This window comes from Photinus pyralis, unplaced genomic scaffold (assembly GCF_008802855.1).
Source record: "Photinus pyralis isolate 1611_PpyrPB1 unplaced genomic scaffold, Ppyr1.3 Ppyr1.4_LG4, whole genome shotgun sequence".
NCBI classification, from domain to species: Eukaryota; Metazoa; Arthropoda; class Insecta; order Coleoptera; family Lampyridae; genus Photinus; species Photinus pyralis.
Window position 1 is genome coordinate 36,427,888 of NW_022170511.1, and position 15,328 is coordinate 36,443,215.

The 15,328-nt window shown below is 37.1% G+C and overlaps 1 protein-coding gene across 2 annotated transcripts; it reads left to right on the top strand.

The window, feature by feature from the left end:
* Positions 1-504: 504 nt before the first annotated feature.
* LOC116167625 (leucine-rich repeat-containing protein 4B) lies at positions 505-14,197 on the top strand. 2 transcript variants are annotated; one of them, XR_004144584.1, is made up of 3 exons: positions 505-3,007; positions 13,772-13,841; positions 13,901-14,197. XR_004144584.1 is itself a non-coding variant. In XM_031483045.1 (1 exon), exon 1 carries the CDS (start codon positions 670-672, stop codon positions 2,683-2,685), a length of 2,016 nt encoding a protein of 671 aa, XP_031338905.1. In that variant the 5' UTR covers positions 505-669; the 3' UTR covers positions 2,686-3,713. The 2 variants fall into 2 exon arrangements, 1 of the variants encoding a protein (XP_031338905.1); XM_031483045.1 differs by lacking the exons at positions 13,772-13,841; positions 13,901-14,197 and having other exon boundaries at positions 505-3,713.
* The last annotated feature ends 1,131 nt before the right edge of the window (positions 14,198-15,328 follow it).

The following is a 15,328-nucleotide window of genomic DNA, read 5'->3' on the forward strand; positions in this document are numbered from 1 at the left end:
GCTTAATCACACATTATCATTCCTCATAGCTAATGAACATTTGAAATTAATTTCGGAACGCCGCCGTTCGTTTCGCATTCCTGCTCGTTTTAGCAGGAAAATTGTGGATTAAGTTACCTTTTTGGCTTGGCTGGAAATTTCAAGAGGCAAGTAATAGTCCTTAAGACCGTTGAACGTTAATTAATTAAAGGATAAGATAATTAGCATAAGTTATGTGCTACAACCCAATCTAAGGGTTTCTCTACAATGTTTAATATTTATTTATTAGTTGGAGTAAGGTGATTTGTCTTAATTAGGGGATTTTCGCCGAAGGCGATGATAAGATTTCCACATGTCGGAGCTGGATTGCAATAATAAGTATCATTCTGAGGGGTTGAAGCAAAAATCAGTACCACGGTGATGCGGTAGTTACTTGTGAAGCAGTGCGCAACGGTTCGGCGCGGTAAGAAGGGCGCGAGGGCGCGGGTCTGCTTTGGTGAAGGCGCTCTCGGTAGTTAGTGCGCGGACGGCGAAGAAGTGCTTCGTATGCAACATACGTGAGGCTGTCACAAGCTGGAGCTTAATTAATCTCTTTAAACGCGAAGTAAAAATCTAGTTTGGTGCGCGTGCAAAGAATGCGAGTTACCGAAGGGATATTGAAGAGTAGTGGGTGATGTTTAATTTTTAAAAATGAAGAGTTTAGTAAGTTTTCACCGCGCGCAATTATTGCTGTTTTTGACTGGATTTCTAATTCAATTTCGCGTGTGTTTCGGGACAAGCGGTACGTGTCCCACGATATGTTCGTGCAAGTGGAAAAGTGGGAAACAAACGGTGGAGTGCATGGATAGGGAATTAATAACTATTCCCGAAAGTGTTGACTCGGCTACGCAAGTTCTAAATATGTCTGGTAACAATTTGCAAATATTATCGCGCGAGACTTTCCTACGAGCGGGTTTACTAAATCTGCAGAGGATTTTCCTTCGTAGCTGCCGAATCGGACAAATTGATGATTTAGCGTTTAAGGGTTTAACAAACCTCATAGAATTGGATTTATCTTATAATTTGCTGACGTCGATTCCATCGGGAACTTTTCAAGATATACCCTCTTTACGAGACTTAATTTTATCCCATAATCCAATTCAAAAAATTGACAGTAGGGCCTTTAAAACCGTTCCCGGACTCGTGAAATTGGATCTTTCGCATTGCGAGCTGCAAATGGTATCGCCTAAAGCCTTCGACGGAATAGAATTACTCGAATTAAAACTAAATAGTAATCGCTTATCCGAGCTGAGACTTCAAACCGTTCAAACTCTTAGTCGATTGCACGGTGTCGAATTACAGGACAACCCCTGGCATTGCGATTGCCGAATGAGACCGGTCAAAGAGTGGCTTACGCAGCACAACATCCCCATGACCATAGCTCCGGTGTGCAGTGGTGGACCCGAAAGGGTAATCGACAAGACCTTTGCGGAATTACACGTGGATGATTACGCCTGCAAACCCGATATTCTACCAGTAAGCCGATACATCGAGGCGAACACCGGGGATAACATTACCATCGTCTGCAAGGCAAATGCCGTACCAGCTGCCCACATTAATTGGTACTGGAACGGTCGATTGCTCGTTAACAACTCGGCCTTTAGTTCGCATCAAAAAATTTTTATATTCGAAGAGGGTGGCTTCCAAAAGCACAGCCACCTGGTACTCACAAACGCTCAGGAGACCGATTCGAGCGAATTCTACTGCGTTGCCGAAAACCGTGCGGGCAATGCTGAGGCAAATTTCACCGTTCGCGTCTCCATGAGAGCTGCGGGTATGGTAACCCTCGGGAGTGGACAGATCGCAGGTCTCAGCGCCGCGCTCGTTATTCTGATTCTGTTTATATTGCTCGTGATACTAATACTGCTGGTGCGCCTCAAGAGGATACCGTTTTCCGAAAGTAAAACACCGGGCCAAATTGAGGTGGTAACAGTCGTCAACGGCACCGGAATCCCCAACGGCAAGTCGGCCGCCTCGCCGACGACCCCCAACAACGAAACCTCCTCGCTTACGGAACGCAAAATACCCAGCGATCTCAACTTCTGCAACCCCGTACAAAAACCACCGCGTCTTAACGACATCGCCTACACAACCACTCACTACAGCGGCAACGGAAGTATCATTAATCCCGGTTCTTGTTTCGTCTCCCCTTCGTCGGGATCTGGAAATAATCCGGATTTGATAAATGATACGAAAATATTAGAGGGCGAAGACGCCTTTAACGTCGAGGCGTTGGAGCGGCCGGGTAGCGGAGAGTACAGCAGAAACGTCGATTCTCTGTATCCTTCGGGGCTGTGGGAACACAGCGACTCGGAAACGTACTCAAGACTTATGAGCACCAGTAACCCCGGCTTCCATTACGACGATAAAACTCCAATTATAGGCGACGGCTTGAGCGTCGGAGGGTCCGAGGAGGAATTAGAATATCGCAATAAAGCAGTAGGGTATCCTTCCGATTATGGATTGCCTATTGTTGAACCAAAAATTGAGACTGCCGTCACGACCTCCACACAAATCACCCTACCGACAAATGCTAAGACACTAAGGGTGTGGCAAAAGGGGGGAGTTCCGGTGCTACCACCAGTTACCGCCTTAAAGAGAGCGCTAACGCACAACCGAAATTCTCCCGACGAGGGCTATCAGGAAGGCTGCGGTACGGATGTTTAAAACGTCTTCGTCACCTTTTATACCAAAGACTATTGTTCCTAAGCGAGTGTGAGTTTTGCTCAAACCGACAATGAAACGTTTCATTGTGTTCAGTGCTGTGAGATTAAAGGACTTACTGGATATTTACGTTATTAGGTGTTAAAAATTATAATAAATCATGTGATATTGGAGCTTCGCGATTCGGAGTTTCCTGGCGAACAACGGACCTGTATAGATAATTTTCTTGTATATAATAATAGATAAACGTAGATTAGGCATCCAATACATGCGGAGAGGTATACATACTGTCAGAAGACTGAGAAAGAGCATATTTATAATAATTGTAAGTTAAACAAGAATTAAGTTAAATGCATGAAAGCTCTTTTATTTTTGGGTGTCTCACTCATCATCCCCCTCTGTACCACTAGCATTTATTTTCCACTCGTAAATGTGATCGTTAAACGAATGTTACACGTAATTCCCTCCTGTAGGTGCTATTTATTGACAGTAAAATGAGTTCATTTGAATCTTTTTTATGCCGCGCTTGTACAGTCCGTGTCCTAACGATGCATGTTTCTTTTTTTGTTGCTAGCCAAATTTATTGTTATGCACCTTTACTTTCCCAGCGATGCGAAAAAGTCAAACATCGTCGTTAGGACGTGATTTCAATATAGGTAATTGTTAAACTTTTCGTATTTATCGGGTCTGTTGAAAAAATCATTGTCTATATGTAAATTTCAAGGAGAAAAACAGCAAAACAATAAACTAATACGAGATGAGTTATTTATTTTTATATTTATTAGAGTTATGTCTAGGTATTTGTACGTACTTAACCCCCCGACTGTACATAGTGTAAAACGTAGAGATGCAAAAACAGTTATTCGTCCTAAACATATTACAGAGCAGTGTAAATGTGAAATAATCCATAACATGTCTGTGTATAAAATATAAACCTAATAATTAATACTAATTCAGTATTCTTAATGTTACCATGATTTACATGTAATGGTGCGACCTTTTTATTAAATTTAAAAAAAAACGTAAGTTTATCTCCGATGTTTTATTTCGCCTTCACTTCAAAGATAAAAAATTCCGAAGCATGTTTGCAATAAAGAGTCGGCTTTCTTTGTAAAGAATGACAGAGTGCGTGATGTAACTTTACGGTAACGATATTATTACCCATAAACACAAAAAAAAGAAAAATACGCCCTAACTTATGGACTCAGAAAACCTTTGATTGAATTCTTATGTGTGGCTGCCCCTTTTCATTATTAGATCCGGTCTTTTAGTCTGGCAAAACGTACACGATTCACAAAGTCTAAAGATTGCTTAATTTATACGACCGGTATGCAAATTTCCTGCAACTCTTTTAAGGTGTGTATAATAGACGAAAAATTATTCATAAAGTACCTACCAGTACGAACGCGAATTGAATGGCACTATAAATTAGTGATACAAAAATCCACATACTATTTACATTTTAAATTAAAAAGGAGCGTGGCGGCTTTTTTAATATATTAACAAAAACAGGCGTGCTTCATTCGCGAGCAACAAAAGAAGAATCATGAAGTAGTTTTAGCAATTCAAATTGAGTTTGCTCTTTAATCGGTCAAAAGATTTATCCCCTTAATTTTTATTGAAATATAACTCAAGTCTCAAGCATAAGATGCATGCAATTAAATTTAAATTACGTTGTGTTGTGGAAGCAGAAAAACCTACAATGCGTCATTAAGTTTCCGTTAAGTGAAGGTTTTGCATCGCTGCAACACATTTCGTACTTATTCAATTTATTGCATCCATTTCCGGTAAGGTTTTGCCTAGTAATACTGCTCACATTATCCCAATATTGACGTCAATTACTGCAATTGAAATGTATTAATGCACTAAATATTCGCACAAGTACTACCCTCTCTGAATTTGTAATTTGTTGATTGTTCAGGTCTTGCATGTATCTATAATAATCCAGATTTGAATTTTTCAATCGGCTACCATTCATACAATTTCGTAGCCTTGTGGTTTTTGATGATTTAATGCATCATTGGAGAGTGGAAAGCAGTTTGTTATGAAAATATTTTCACTTATATGGCTTGGTTTCTAGATGTGGATTAGAACTTTATATCAGGAAAATAATTTCCCATTTCAAACTGTAATTTTGATGAAAAGTTGTCACTTCTGCCAAGCTCAATCTGTTGTTCCAGATGAAAGCATTTTTAGATCACAAGCGAACGCGCACTTTATTTTTTACGAAACCTAGGAGTACAAAACAAAAACTGTCAAATTAAAATTTTATGAGTTCATTAACACATTAACAGTTGGATAGGGTTAATTCTCATCTGAGTTAGTAACTAGAGGAATTAGAAATTTATTGATACTTAATCTACCCATCTTTAAATACCGATACATGTAACCTCAGTTTTTGTTAAAATAATCGCTTTTCTTAAGCAAAGGTGTTACAGAAAGACAAGTAGAATTTTTGTGGGTAGTATGTATGGTAGGTAATAATAAATTATCAATTTGGTTGACACTCCAAATCTTAAATAACGTCAAAAGTATTGATACATACATTCGCAGTTTTTGTGATAATAACAGGTTTCTAACGTGGTTATACTTTGCTTACGTAAATCTAGTGACGAAGGGCAGGTAGAATATCATGGGTGGTTGGGTAACAATAATTCACAAATTTGATTGACACCTAATATGCCACATATTATCCCTTAAATAGCGTAAAGAATTTCACCAGCATATTGCCAATGCTCGAAAAACTACTTTCCGGCTGTTTACTGTAGCTCATAATGGCCTTTGAACGTGTTGGCTGCATGTACTGACAATATGAAAGAATTATCAGATGCATTTTGACATTGGAACGGTTCCAAAACGCATTCTGACATATATTAAACAACCGGAAAGCGATATTTGGCTATATTATTCGGTCATTGACCGAAATCTGTGTTTGATCCTAACATATACATGTATTCTTAGTTTATGTGAACCTAATGTTTCAAAGTGGTCGATTTTCTCGTTGAGTGAAATATTCAATTACTCAATGGATGGTATGGAAATAGTAAGCGACAACTGTTATTGGTGCCTAATGTACACATATAGTCAGGCAAATTGGACTTTTTACAAAAGAAAATTGTTAATGGAGCTTTGCCAAGTGGGTATGTCAAAATCGAGGTTAAAATGGTCTATAACAAATAAAAAAAAATAAATACGGTTTTTGGCTCGGTTTTGGGGAGGGTGAAAGAGAGTGAAAATCGTATGAAGGCAATTTCCGGCAAAAGTTCAGAGACAAAAGTGTGGAATGGAAAAGCTGTATATCGTGAAACGTTCTACTTTCTTTTCAGTAACTCTCTCACATAATCCCAAAAAATCGAGGAAAACCATGTTTTTTGTTGTATTGTTCATTCCCGCAAAAATGAATTTATTTTAACGAGACTCGGTTGAAGTATACTTTTATATGTTTAAAATAACTACAAAATTTTTTCAATATAAAAAATTAAAAGGATTGCGACAGATTTTTTTTTCGACAAAAAACATTTTTTCAAATGAAAATCGTCCTTCAACGATTTATCGTAGGAAGTTCTATTTGGTGTCACTTTCTTATTGAAAAAGAAGTTCAAAAAACGGGAAAACTCCAAAAACGAGTTCGCTAGCATTGAATTTTCTAGTAAATGTTGATAATTTGTTTAAATTTTTGAAATTTGTCAAAAACTGATTACAGCATGCGACGAGAAAAAATAACATAGACACCTATATTTCGTTGTTTGGACACTTTCCTTCTCCGTTATCATAAACATTTAAGTCTTATATAGATCTATATAATCTTTTCCAATTTTTTGCGCACTTTGCAAATTTATTTGTAAAAAGTAGCTTTTAATCTCACTTTGGTCGGCTGGCTGGCATTAAAAAATTGCGCACCCGTAGAAGAATGCTTAAATACGAGGAGTGTACGTGTACCTACCGGAGTCGTATAATTAACAACTTTAGGGACGGGAATATAACGTGGTGATTTTTCCGTTTTTTCCTATCTTCTTCTACATTTTTGATCGGATTGTTTTCAAGTTGGTGGCGTCGGAAAGATTTTGTTTGCAAAAATTTACAACTATTTGCGTCAGTGACTTTGATACATGCATCCTCCGTTCGTTTTTGATCATCATGCTTTTATCTTCAAGGATTTGTTGAAGAAAATTAATCTTTAATTCCGTAAACCTGGGCCCAGATGAAAATTTAAGTATAGGCGAGGGTATAGGGTAGTTTCCTGGCCATGCTGATTAGTTTTAAGGGAAACAGTTGCAGAATCTTTTCTTTAAAAAAGAGCACACGAAAATGATACAAACATGACGCGAATTTCGCGATTTAGGGTTTTGCTCGGGGTTTTGGCACTTTTTAAAAGATTGTTAAATAATTTTCGCATGCTTGACAAAAAGTGCGTCAAGGTCGCAGTTCTGTGTTAAGAAAAAGATGCACAAAACAATACAAGCAATCCAAAACAAGCCAAAAGTATGTACCAATAAAAAATTCACGGTAATTAATAACCGTTTAATATAACATCCAAATGACATTGGATTCTGCAGAGGATTCCGTAAGAGGTCAACAAACTTTTCCTGTGGGAATTTGCACAATTTAGTGTTTAGTAATAAATTAGGGGTATACAGCAAATTAATATGGCAGTGGCAGTGTACATATTTAGGGATAAAGGACGTAAGACTGTCAAAAACGTTTTTTTTTATATTTGCTTTGAGCTACGAAGCGATTTTATCGTCTTGTATAATAAAAAAGGCATAGAAATCATGATAAAACTTCTAAAAATTCTGTAGGTATTTAATTTAGACGTTCAAAATAGCAAGTCTAGGTTCTTCTGTCGTTCCTATGGAAACAATATTGTAGTCTGTTGTAATGATAACAAAGTGGTTGCTATTTAAAAAATATGCCCCCTTTGACCATGCAGAGGTCCGCCACTGACCACACATTTAAAGTACATACGTAATTGGGAGCAGACTTTTTATAATTTTGAATGCCATAAAAAGCTTCTTTGAAAAACATCGTTTTTGAAATTTATTCAGTGTTCCAGACATTTCCACCCTGTACAAAAATAAACTTTTAATTTTCGGCTTCTTGCAGTAAAATGCTTTGACGTCAAGTTACTGGCTTACGCACTAAAAAGTACTTTTACCAGCTGGTCGAAACTGGCGTTTACATTTAAAAATTAAATTTGCAGAAAATGTGACGTCACGGGTGGTTTTATTTTTTTTTCAAAATTGTTTAATCATTCGATTATTGCAGTAGCTATTGACACTGCTCTATCGCCAAACTACCCGCAGCGGTACTGCAAAATTCTTGGTTGTAAGTACATTTGAGTTCCATAATTTTTTTGTTTTAGGGCCAAAATTGCCATTTAATTAATTAAGCTAAAAATATGAATTTAAAATTTTACATTTTGGGCTTATTGCAGTGGGAATGGATTACGTCTTGAAACCCAACTAGTACCACCCTCACTACGACATTTCGCTTTCTACCTTTGCTGATCAAATTTAGTCATTAACTGTGCAAATATTGGGCAACTTAAATATTTAATTTTGACACTATTACAGTGGAGAGAATATTTTTAATAATAGGATTATTGGATTGGGTTTTGATGAAGCCCTAACCTCAGGCTACTATACTGCATTCATTATAAGAAGGTAGTAGATGGCGCTGTGTTTGAAGATAAACACACACAGGAAATAAAATCTCTCATCAGACGAGACAGCCTAAAAACATGGCAGCAGCACTGGAATAGGCTAAACACGAAACTGCACCAAATCCAAGTCAACGTAACTCCTACCAAAATACCACCAATGTCAAGAAGAGACAAAATCGTCGAAGACTGAGAATAGGCCACTCTCACCTCTCGCATGGTTACCTAATGGCATCCGAAAATCCTCCAGTCTGCGAACACTGCAACACCAGATTAACAATAAGCCATGTCCTGTTAGAATGTCGCCGTTACAGTACCTCTCGACTGGACCACCACCTCAGTGAAACACTCCAGAGCATCCTAAGCAACCAGATTACGATGTAATAAACTTTCTGAAATCAACAAACTTGTACAAGTGCATCTAATGTAAATTCCTGTATTTACCTGTACTCGCTATATACGTGTCAATGGCCTTGCTGTCGAGACACAATAATAAATTAAAAAAAAATAAAAAATTTAAAACGGCACCAAATTATTGTATAGTAGAAATATTCAGCACTGCGAACAGAAATAAACCTTTGACAATAACAGCTAATGACACTTCGGCAGTTTAGTTGGCAACATAAACTACCACCTTACAAAATTCACCAGTCGTTTTATGTTTCATTGTAATACTGACTCATGTTTTAACCAATCACAGTGAAGGTTAAAGCTTCCCTATGCTTTCTACCGCTACCTTCTTAAAATGAATACAGTATAGTACACATCCACCACCTATAAAATTACTTTACCTAGCTAAAATTTTGCATTCCAAAATTTTTTCTGGCTGATGAAGTACCTCTTCAATTGTGCCAGTATATTTTCATAAGTCCAAAATTGTGAACCAAGGGTCTTTAACGAGGTCCTTAATTTTGTGCTGACTTGGTGTCAAGCTGCTAGTACCTGATTCTGAAATTACAACATTTTTTATTGCTCGTTGCCGAGTTAGGTATACGGGTACATATGCTCGTTTTTCCCGGTTGATTATGGGAATCTCGGATGCGATGTTGGTTACTTTTGAGAAAACTTGTCAAACGTAAAACTTAATTTTATAATTAATTACCTAGACTTTCTGCAAATTAACATTATGTCTGCGCTTTTCCCTTACATACATGTGAATTATGTTGTATTTTTGAAACTAAAAGTAAGAAACTTCGTGCGTTTAGAGGTTTCAAGGATTAAGTCTGCAAAAGAAAATATTTTGTTAAAAAATAGGCGTATAGTAAGTGGTATTCAAAACTGTTATTGGGCTTTGCCTGTTGTACTATAAAGTGTTGAGTTGAAAACATCACCAAAACCACAGATATATTTACGTATATCTGTGCCAAAACTAAGGAAGTGGACCAGCTAAATACGAAAACGTACTTTGATTACGCAGGTACCAATCGTGTAAGGAAAACAGTTCTTTCGTGTCCCTAAATGTGTCTCAGTACCCTTTTACTCGCGGAAATATGCATTCAACTCGGCATTGTATTTAATCTGTGGCATTACTTAATTATAAGTGGTAGGTAATTAAGACACTTTCAGAGTTGTCAATAAAAAATTAAACACACTTCATTAGCATAGAAAAACCATGTCTGCACGCTCACGGAAAATAGGTTTGAATTGTAATTTTGATTTTTATTCAAAATCAAATTTGCTCTCTAATAAAATAAAAATTTCAAATTATCTCAACCTGCGCCAGGTTGGGATTTCGCGCGCTGATCTGACCTGAATTTCGGGCGGCACAATTCTATGTCTAAATTCGAAAAGTAAAGTGAGTAATTTAATTCCCCAGAGAAAGATAGCGGGAAACTCGTTTAGATTTTAGAATTTTCGTTTAACGCTAGTATAGAAACATCTATTTTTACTTAATCATTACTAAAACAAATTACGCTGGGAGTAAGTATAGTGAAAAGTACACTATGTAGGAAATCGACATAATTTCTTCTAATTGGTTGTACTTATTACATGTTTCACTGTAATTGTGCGTATTGTGTGTGTCAACTTTCAGTTGGGTTTAATGACTCGTCTATTTCTTCACAAATTAACAACTCCAGGTAACTACATGTTTATAATATCATTTATATCATATCATTACAGACCCGAGATTGAGATTTACTAGATGTCGTCTAGTATAAGAACAGTCACGTCAATCATCGCCGCCCACTGCAAAACTGGTCGCCTGTGAGGTGCACACAAGTTATGCTATTACATTTTGATCTCTATCTAGCCCATGGGACGAAAAGACATGAGTTTTGTAGCGCGCAGCTACCTAAGTTATTGCCGTGACTGTTTTTATACTAAACGACGTCTACCACAATCCAGATCAATAGATAAACGATTTGAGTCACCTAAAATATTTTCAGTTTTAGACGACTCATTTATAGCGGAAATTGCACTACACTTTTACCCTAGTTTTTATTAATTTTTTTAATTTACGCAAATTTTGTAGTACATTTCTCAGTTTTGAAAATGCAATGGTTGTATTTTGTAAATGGAAACCCACCTCTTTTCTGCTTAACAATGGTTCTGCTGAAAAATCAGGATACTTTCCATTATACATATTAAAATAGTTGAGAAAGTAAAGAAGGGAAATACCTTGTATAAACGTAGCGTCGTTGCCAAGGGAAAATCCTGGAAATTTCTTACAATTACCACTATAATATGTTACCTTAAAATGAAACAACATATCGAAAATGGTTTTACTGCAATAGTGATTAAGAGGTTCTTTCTTAGACATGTAGATAAATATATGGTAACAGTAATACCTGAATCCCTAAGTGAACAGCCAGAAGGTTTTGAAATTGGAGATCGTAATTGTCCACAGAAAGCTCCATTATAAGGGATTATTTTGAACCAATAACTCCACTTTCTGTTAAAAGTGTATGCGGGAAATTTTGCTAATCCCCCAATTGGTTGACTATATCAGATGTTCATGTTAATTTTCTTCAAATAAACATCGCTGTTAACTCGAGCGTCACATACAGTTCCATTTAGTAAAGAGAAACGTTCATCGGAAGGATTCAAGGGAACAAACATCAAAAGAAACGTATACGTCATTATTGAGAGCTGAGATTTTAGGGTTCTCCTTTACTTTATAGCGTTCGTTTTACCACATTATTTAACACGTGTAGATAATTTTGTAAAGCGCTCTAAGCTCGAGAAGGGGTTTATAATTGGGATTATTGAGGAAGCTTTAGCTCGGTTTATATTCCGCGTTTCAAATATTACCTCGAATACTAATTTTTCACGCTTTAATGAAGAATTTAAAATTCTTACCAATCTTGGAGATCTCTGAAACGTTTATTCAGTCACAAAGGGGAGAAAAATACGCACTTTGATCTCTTTGCTAAAGTAATTTTGCTGCGTTTCTCATTTTTAACACCAACAGTCGGTCATTTTCCGAATTACTCAATAAACTAAGTGGACAAATTGAGGAATGGCCAAAGTATAAAGTGGATAAAAAAAAGTTTACCTCTCAGCTACTCAAAAAAGTTAAAAGCTCTTTTATAACCTCTCGATGCGGATTAGTTCACAAAGCTTTGCAATGGCAAATCGTGTATGCCGGCAATTTTTATTCTTATTACAAAGTTTGATAAGGAGGGCACGTCATCAGTCGGTTAATTATGAGGGTATAAATCGATTTTCGTCTATATTAGAAAGAAACTGATTTACCTTACGTGCAAGGTCGTTTCCATCAGGAAACTCGTAAATAGTAAACATTTCAAATATAATACAAACAGTAATTCGTCATTCAGCTTAAAATGAATGAACTAATCTAATTGGATGTTGGCAATCGATCTTCTATAGACAGCTTCTATACTGAAAGGAAGTTCTTTCACTCTCGATCTGTATTAAAAATACACCGTCGTATTTCTAGTTCTTCGGAAACTCATCAACATTATAACTGCGACTAGCATTAATAGGTGTGGCTAGTTCATTAATTATGAATTCCGTTTTCATTTGTTGAAAGGGATTGACTAAATGTCGCCGTTATCAAAAAGAGATTAACGCGCACTTGTTATAAATAGGTGCAATATTACTTTAGTTTTCACCCGGTAATGGAAAGGTCATAAGGGCCATTACGGCAATGAAACAAATATTCCATCGATCCGTGTAAAGTGTGTTTTCTTCAGTAATTGTGGTGTACATTAACTTTATCCATTAGTGTATTGCTTATTGAATATGCACAATTATTATACTTTCCCACGTTTGTAAAAGTTAGGGAATAGTAAACTAGTTTGATGAGATCAATGTGGGAATTTCAACTTTTCTGTGGAATTCGACGTTGTCTTTGCCTTCGTCTTCCTCTTTTATTTCAACAATTTCTTATCGAACTTGCAGGATGATCTGGACACATAGCAGGACAAGCAGGTTGATGTTTGGGGATGCTGCTTCCAAAGTGTTACTGAGTGGGAAGTTAGCAACAAACCTTCAAAAATTCATATCTCTCGAAAGGATGGTGCTGCTAACCTAAAATTTGAAGCAGGATGACCTGGACCATAGAGTAAATTACTCTATGCCTGGACACATAGCAGCACAAGCAGGATAATATTTGGGAGATCATGCTTCCAAAGTGTTGCTGAGAGAGAAGTTAGTTATCTCTCAAAGTATTTAATGCTATACCAAAGGTAATAAAACAATCAAGGAATATTCAATTGTTTAAAAAAAACTTAAAATTATATCTACCTACTTGAAAAAAATTACTACTCCGTGGGCGAGCTTGATGCGAATTAAACCGGACACACTAACATCTTATTTTCCTCAATGTATAACGTTTGTCCTTTTTATGTTTTTAGTTTGTCTTTTTTTCTATATTATTCTACATTCATGACAATGCCCAATGTAAAGGAATTTATTCATGGCAATAAACTATTATTATTATTATTAATTTGAACGGATGGTGCTGCTGACCTAAAATTCGAAGCAAAAAGAGGCAGGATGCTAGCAGCACTAGCAGGATGAGTGTTTAAATCTGTGGTGTAAGTGATCCTGCTGTTTGCCAACTTCCCTCGCCTTCTCTATTCACTGTGGAATATCTACGTAAATAACGAAAATTAAAAAAATGCATACCATATTTTTTTATAGAAAATTTTATTAACTTTTTTTATATGAAACTTTACTTGCTAGAATGCACGGTTATCGAGATATCAGCGAAAAAGTGATTTGGAGTAATTTTTTTCTAAGATGGCGATTCGAGCCCTAGGAGTTTCGGTCCCGACTTTTAGTATGTTCGAATACAAGCCCTGATGTACATGTTTGTTACAATAATGGTGTTAATGGGGACACGATATATTTACACCCTGTTTAAAAATTCTGTACCAATACTTTGAATATTATATATAGTAATTTAAGAATTTTGTGAGTAAATAGAGAGAATATACAATGCATGCTTTTCCTATGCAACAGGTACGGGAGGATCTGCAAAGGAATCCCTTTTCAAAGACACATGCGGCGATGGAACACCCAAAGAGTGCAGGTATAAACCCTGTTTGAGTGCTTAATATTGTCACCTGACATAAGGACCCGTTGGCACAGATGATGTACTATATCAGGGATGGTGAAGAAGTCGACCGCGGTCTATCAGCCTACCTTTGCCCAGGAATTCTGCACTTCCAAGCGCCGCTTGACACAATTGTGGGAGTTTGCCAACCACCTCTTTCAACCACTCCAGGGAATGCTTGTTCGCGCACGATATTCTTAAAATCTCGCCCGAGTACCTCTGAACGTGGGTGCTAGTGTAGCGCCTACTAGGACGAACAGATGCTGGTCAATAGCCTTGGCTAGGCGATTTTGAACCATATCCGCCTGGTTAGCCGTTAGCCTACCCAGAAGGTTATTGGTAAGTTTGCCAGTTTTTTAAAATAATTAAACAGGCCTTCGCTGATGTTCCAGATGATTATGAATTTCAAAGCCAACAAAACAGCCTAGAGAGTATTATTTAAATTCTGATGCTAATAAATATTAAAATTTTTTTTTAGTTGTCCTCGTAATTCCTATAGTTAGCCACAATTATTTTTTTATGGACACCACTTTGGGGGTAAATACGGACAGCCTTTTAAAAATAAAAAAAGTGATATTTAATAAGTAAACTTCGCCCTTAGGAATAAAAAAAAATGTGCTATTGTTTGCGTTTTGTCCGTCCGTCCATCCGTCCGGACCCACTTCTGCCGTTTCGAACTACTTCTAGGGGAATGGTCCTAGAGTCCTGGAATTTTTTGCAGTAGGTAACCTATACCTTGAAGTGTGCCAGACGGCCATCAAATTTCGCTGTCTAAAAGCCCCCCCCCCCCACGAATTACTTCCTGAGATGCTGTTTTTCAAAGTAAAACATGCATAACTTTTACATACGACAACCAATTGATCTCAGATTTTGCATACGCATGCCTTTAGTGGTACCAAGTTAAACTTGACAAAATGTATTTTAATTAAAGGTCTCAACGAAAGGAACCGTTTGTTTTCTACCAACTACTGCCCTTCTTTCTGTCCTCTAATCAAAGTACGGAGTGAAGGGGCGGGGGGAAGGGGGACTAGTTTTATTCTTCATGGTACTCTAATGAAAGGTCTCGACGAAAGGAATTAATTTCTGCCAACCATAACCCTCCTCCTCGACCTCTTATTGTGATCGGGTATATTCCCTTATACCTCAAGAACGAATTATCGGAAGAGCCCACTCACAAAGGGCGATTGAGACGTCTGCAGGAAATATATCCATTGGTGACGTCAAAACAAAAGCTATTTCGGTTAAAAAATGCGCTTTATCTGCACAAGAGTTGTGCACGATTTATACTTGTTCCTTTTATATGAAGGGTAGCCACATCAATAAACCAGTTTCTCTGGAACTCGAATTTTATAAGAAAATTACACAATACACAGAATTTGTCTACCTCTTACGTAACACGATATTTACGAATACAGAATTTGAAGGAATGGTCGCCTGATTTCACCATTTCTGTATTGCTTTCT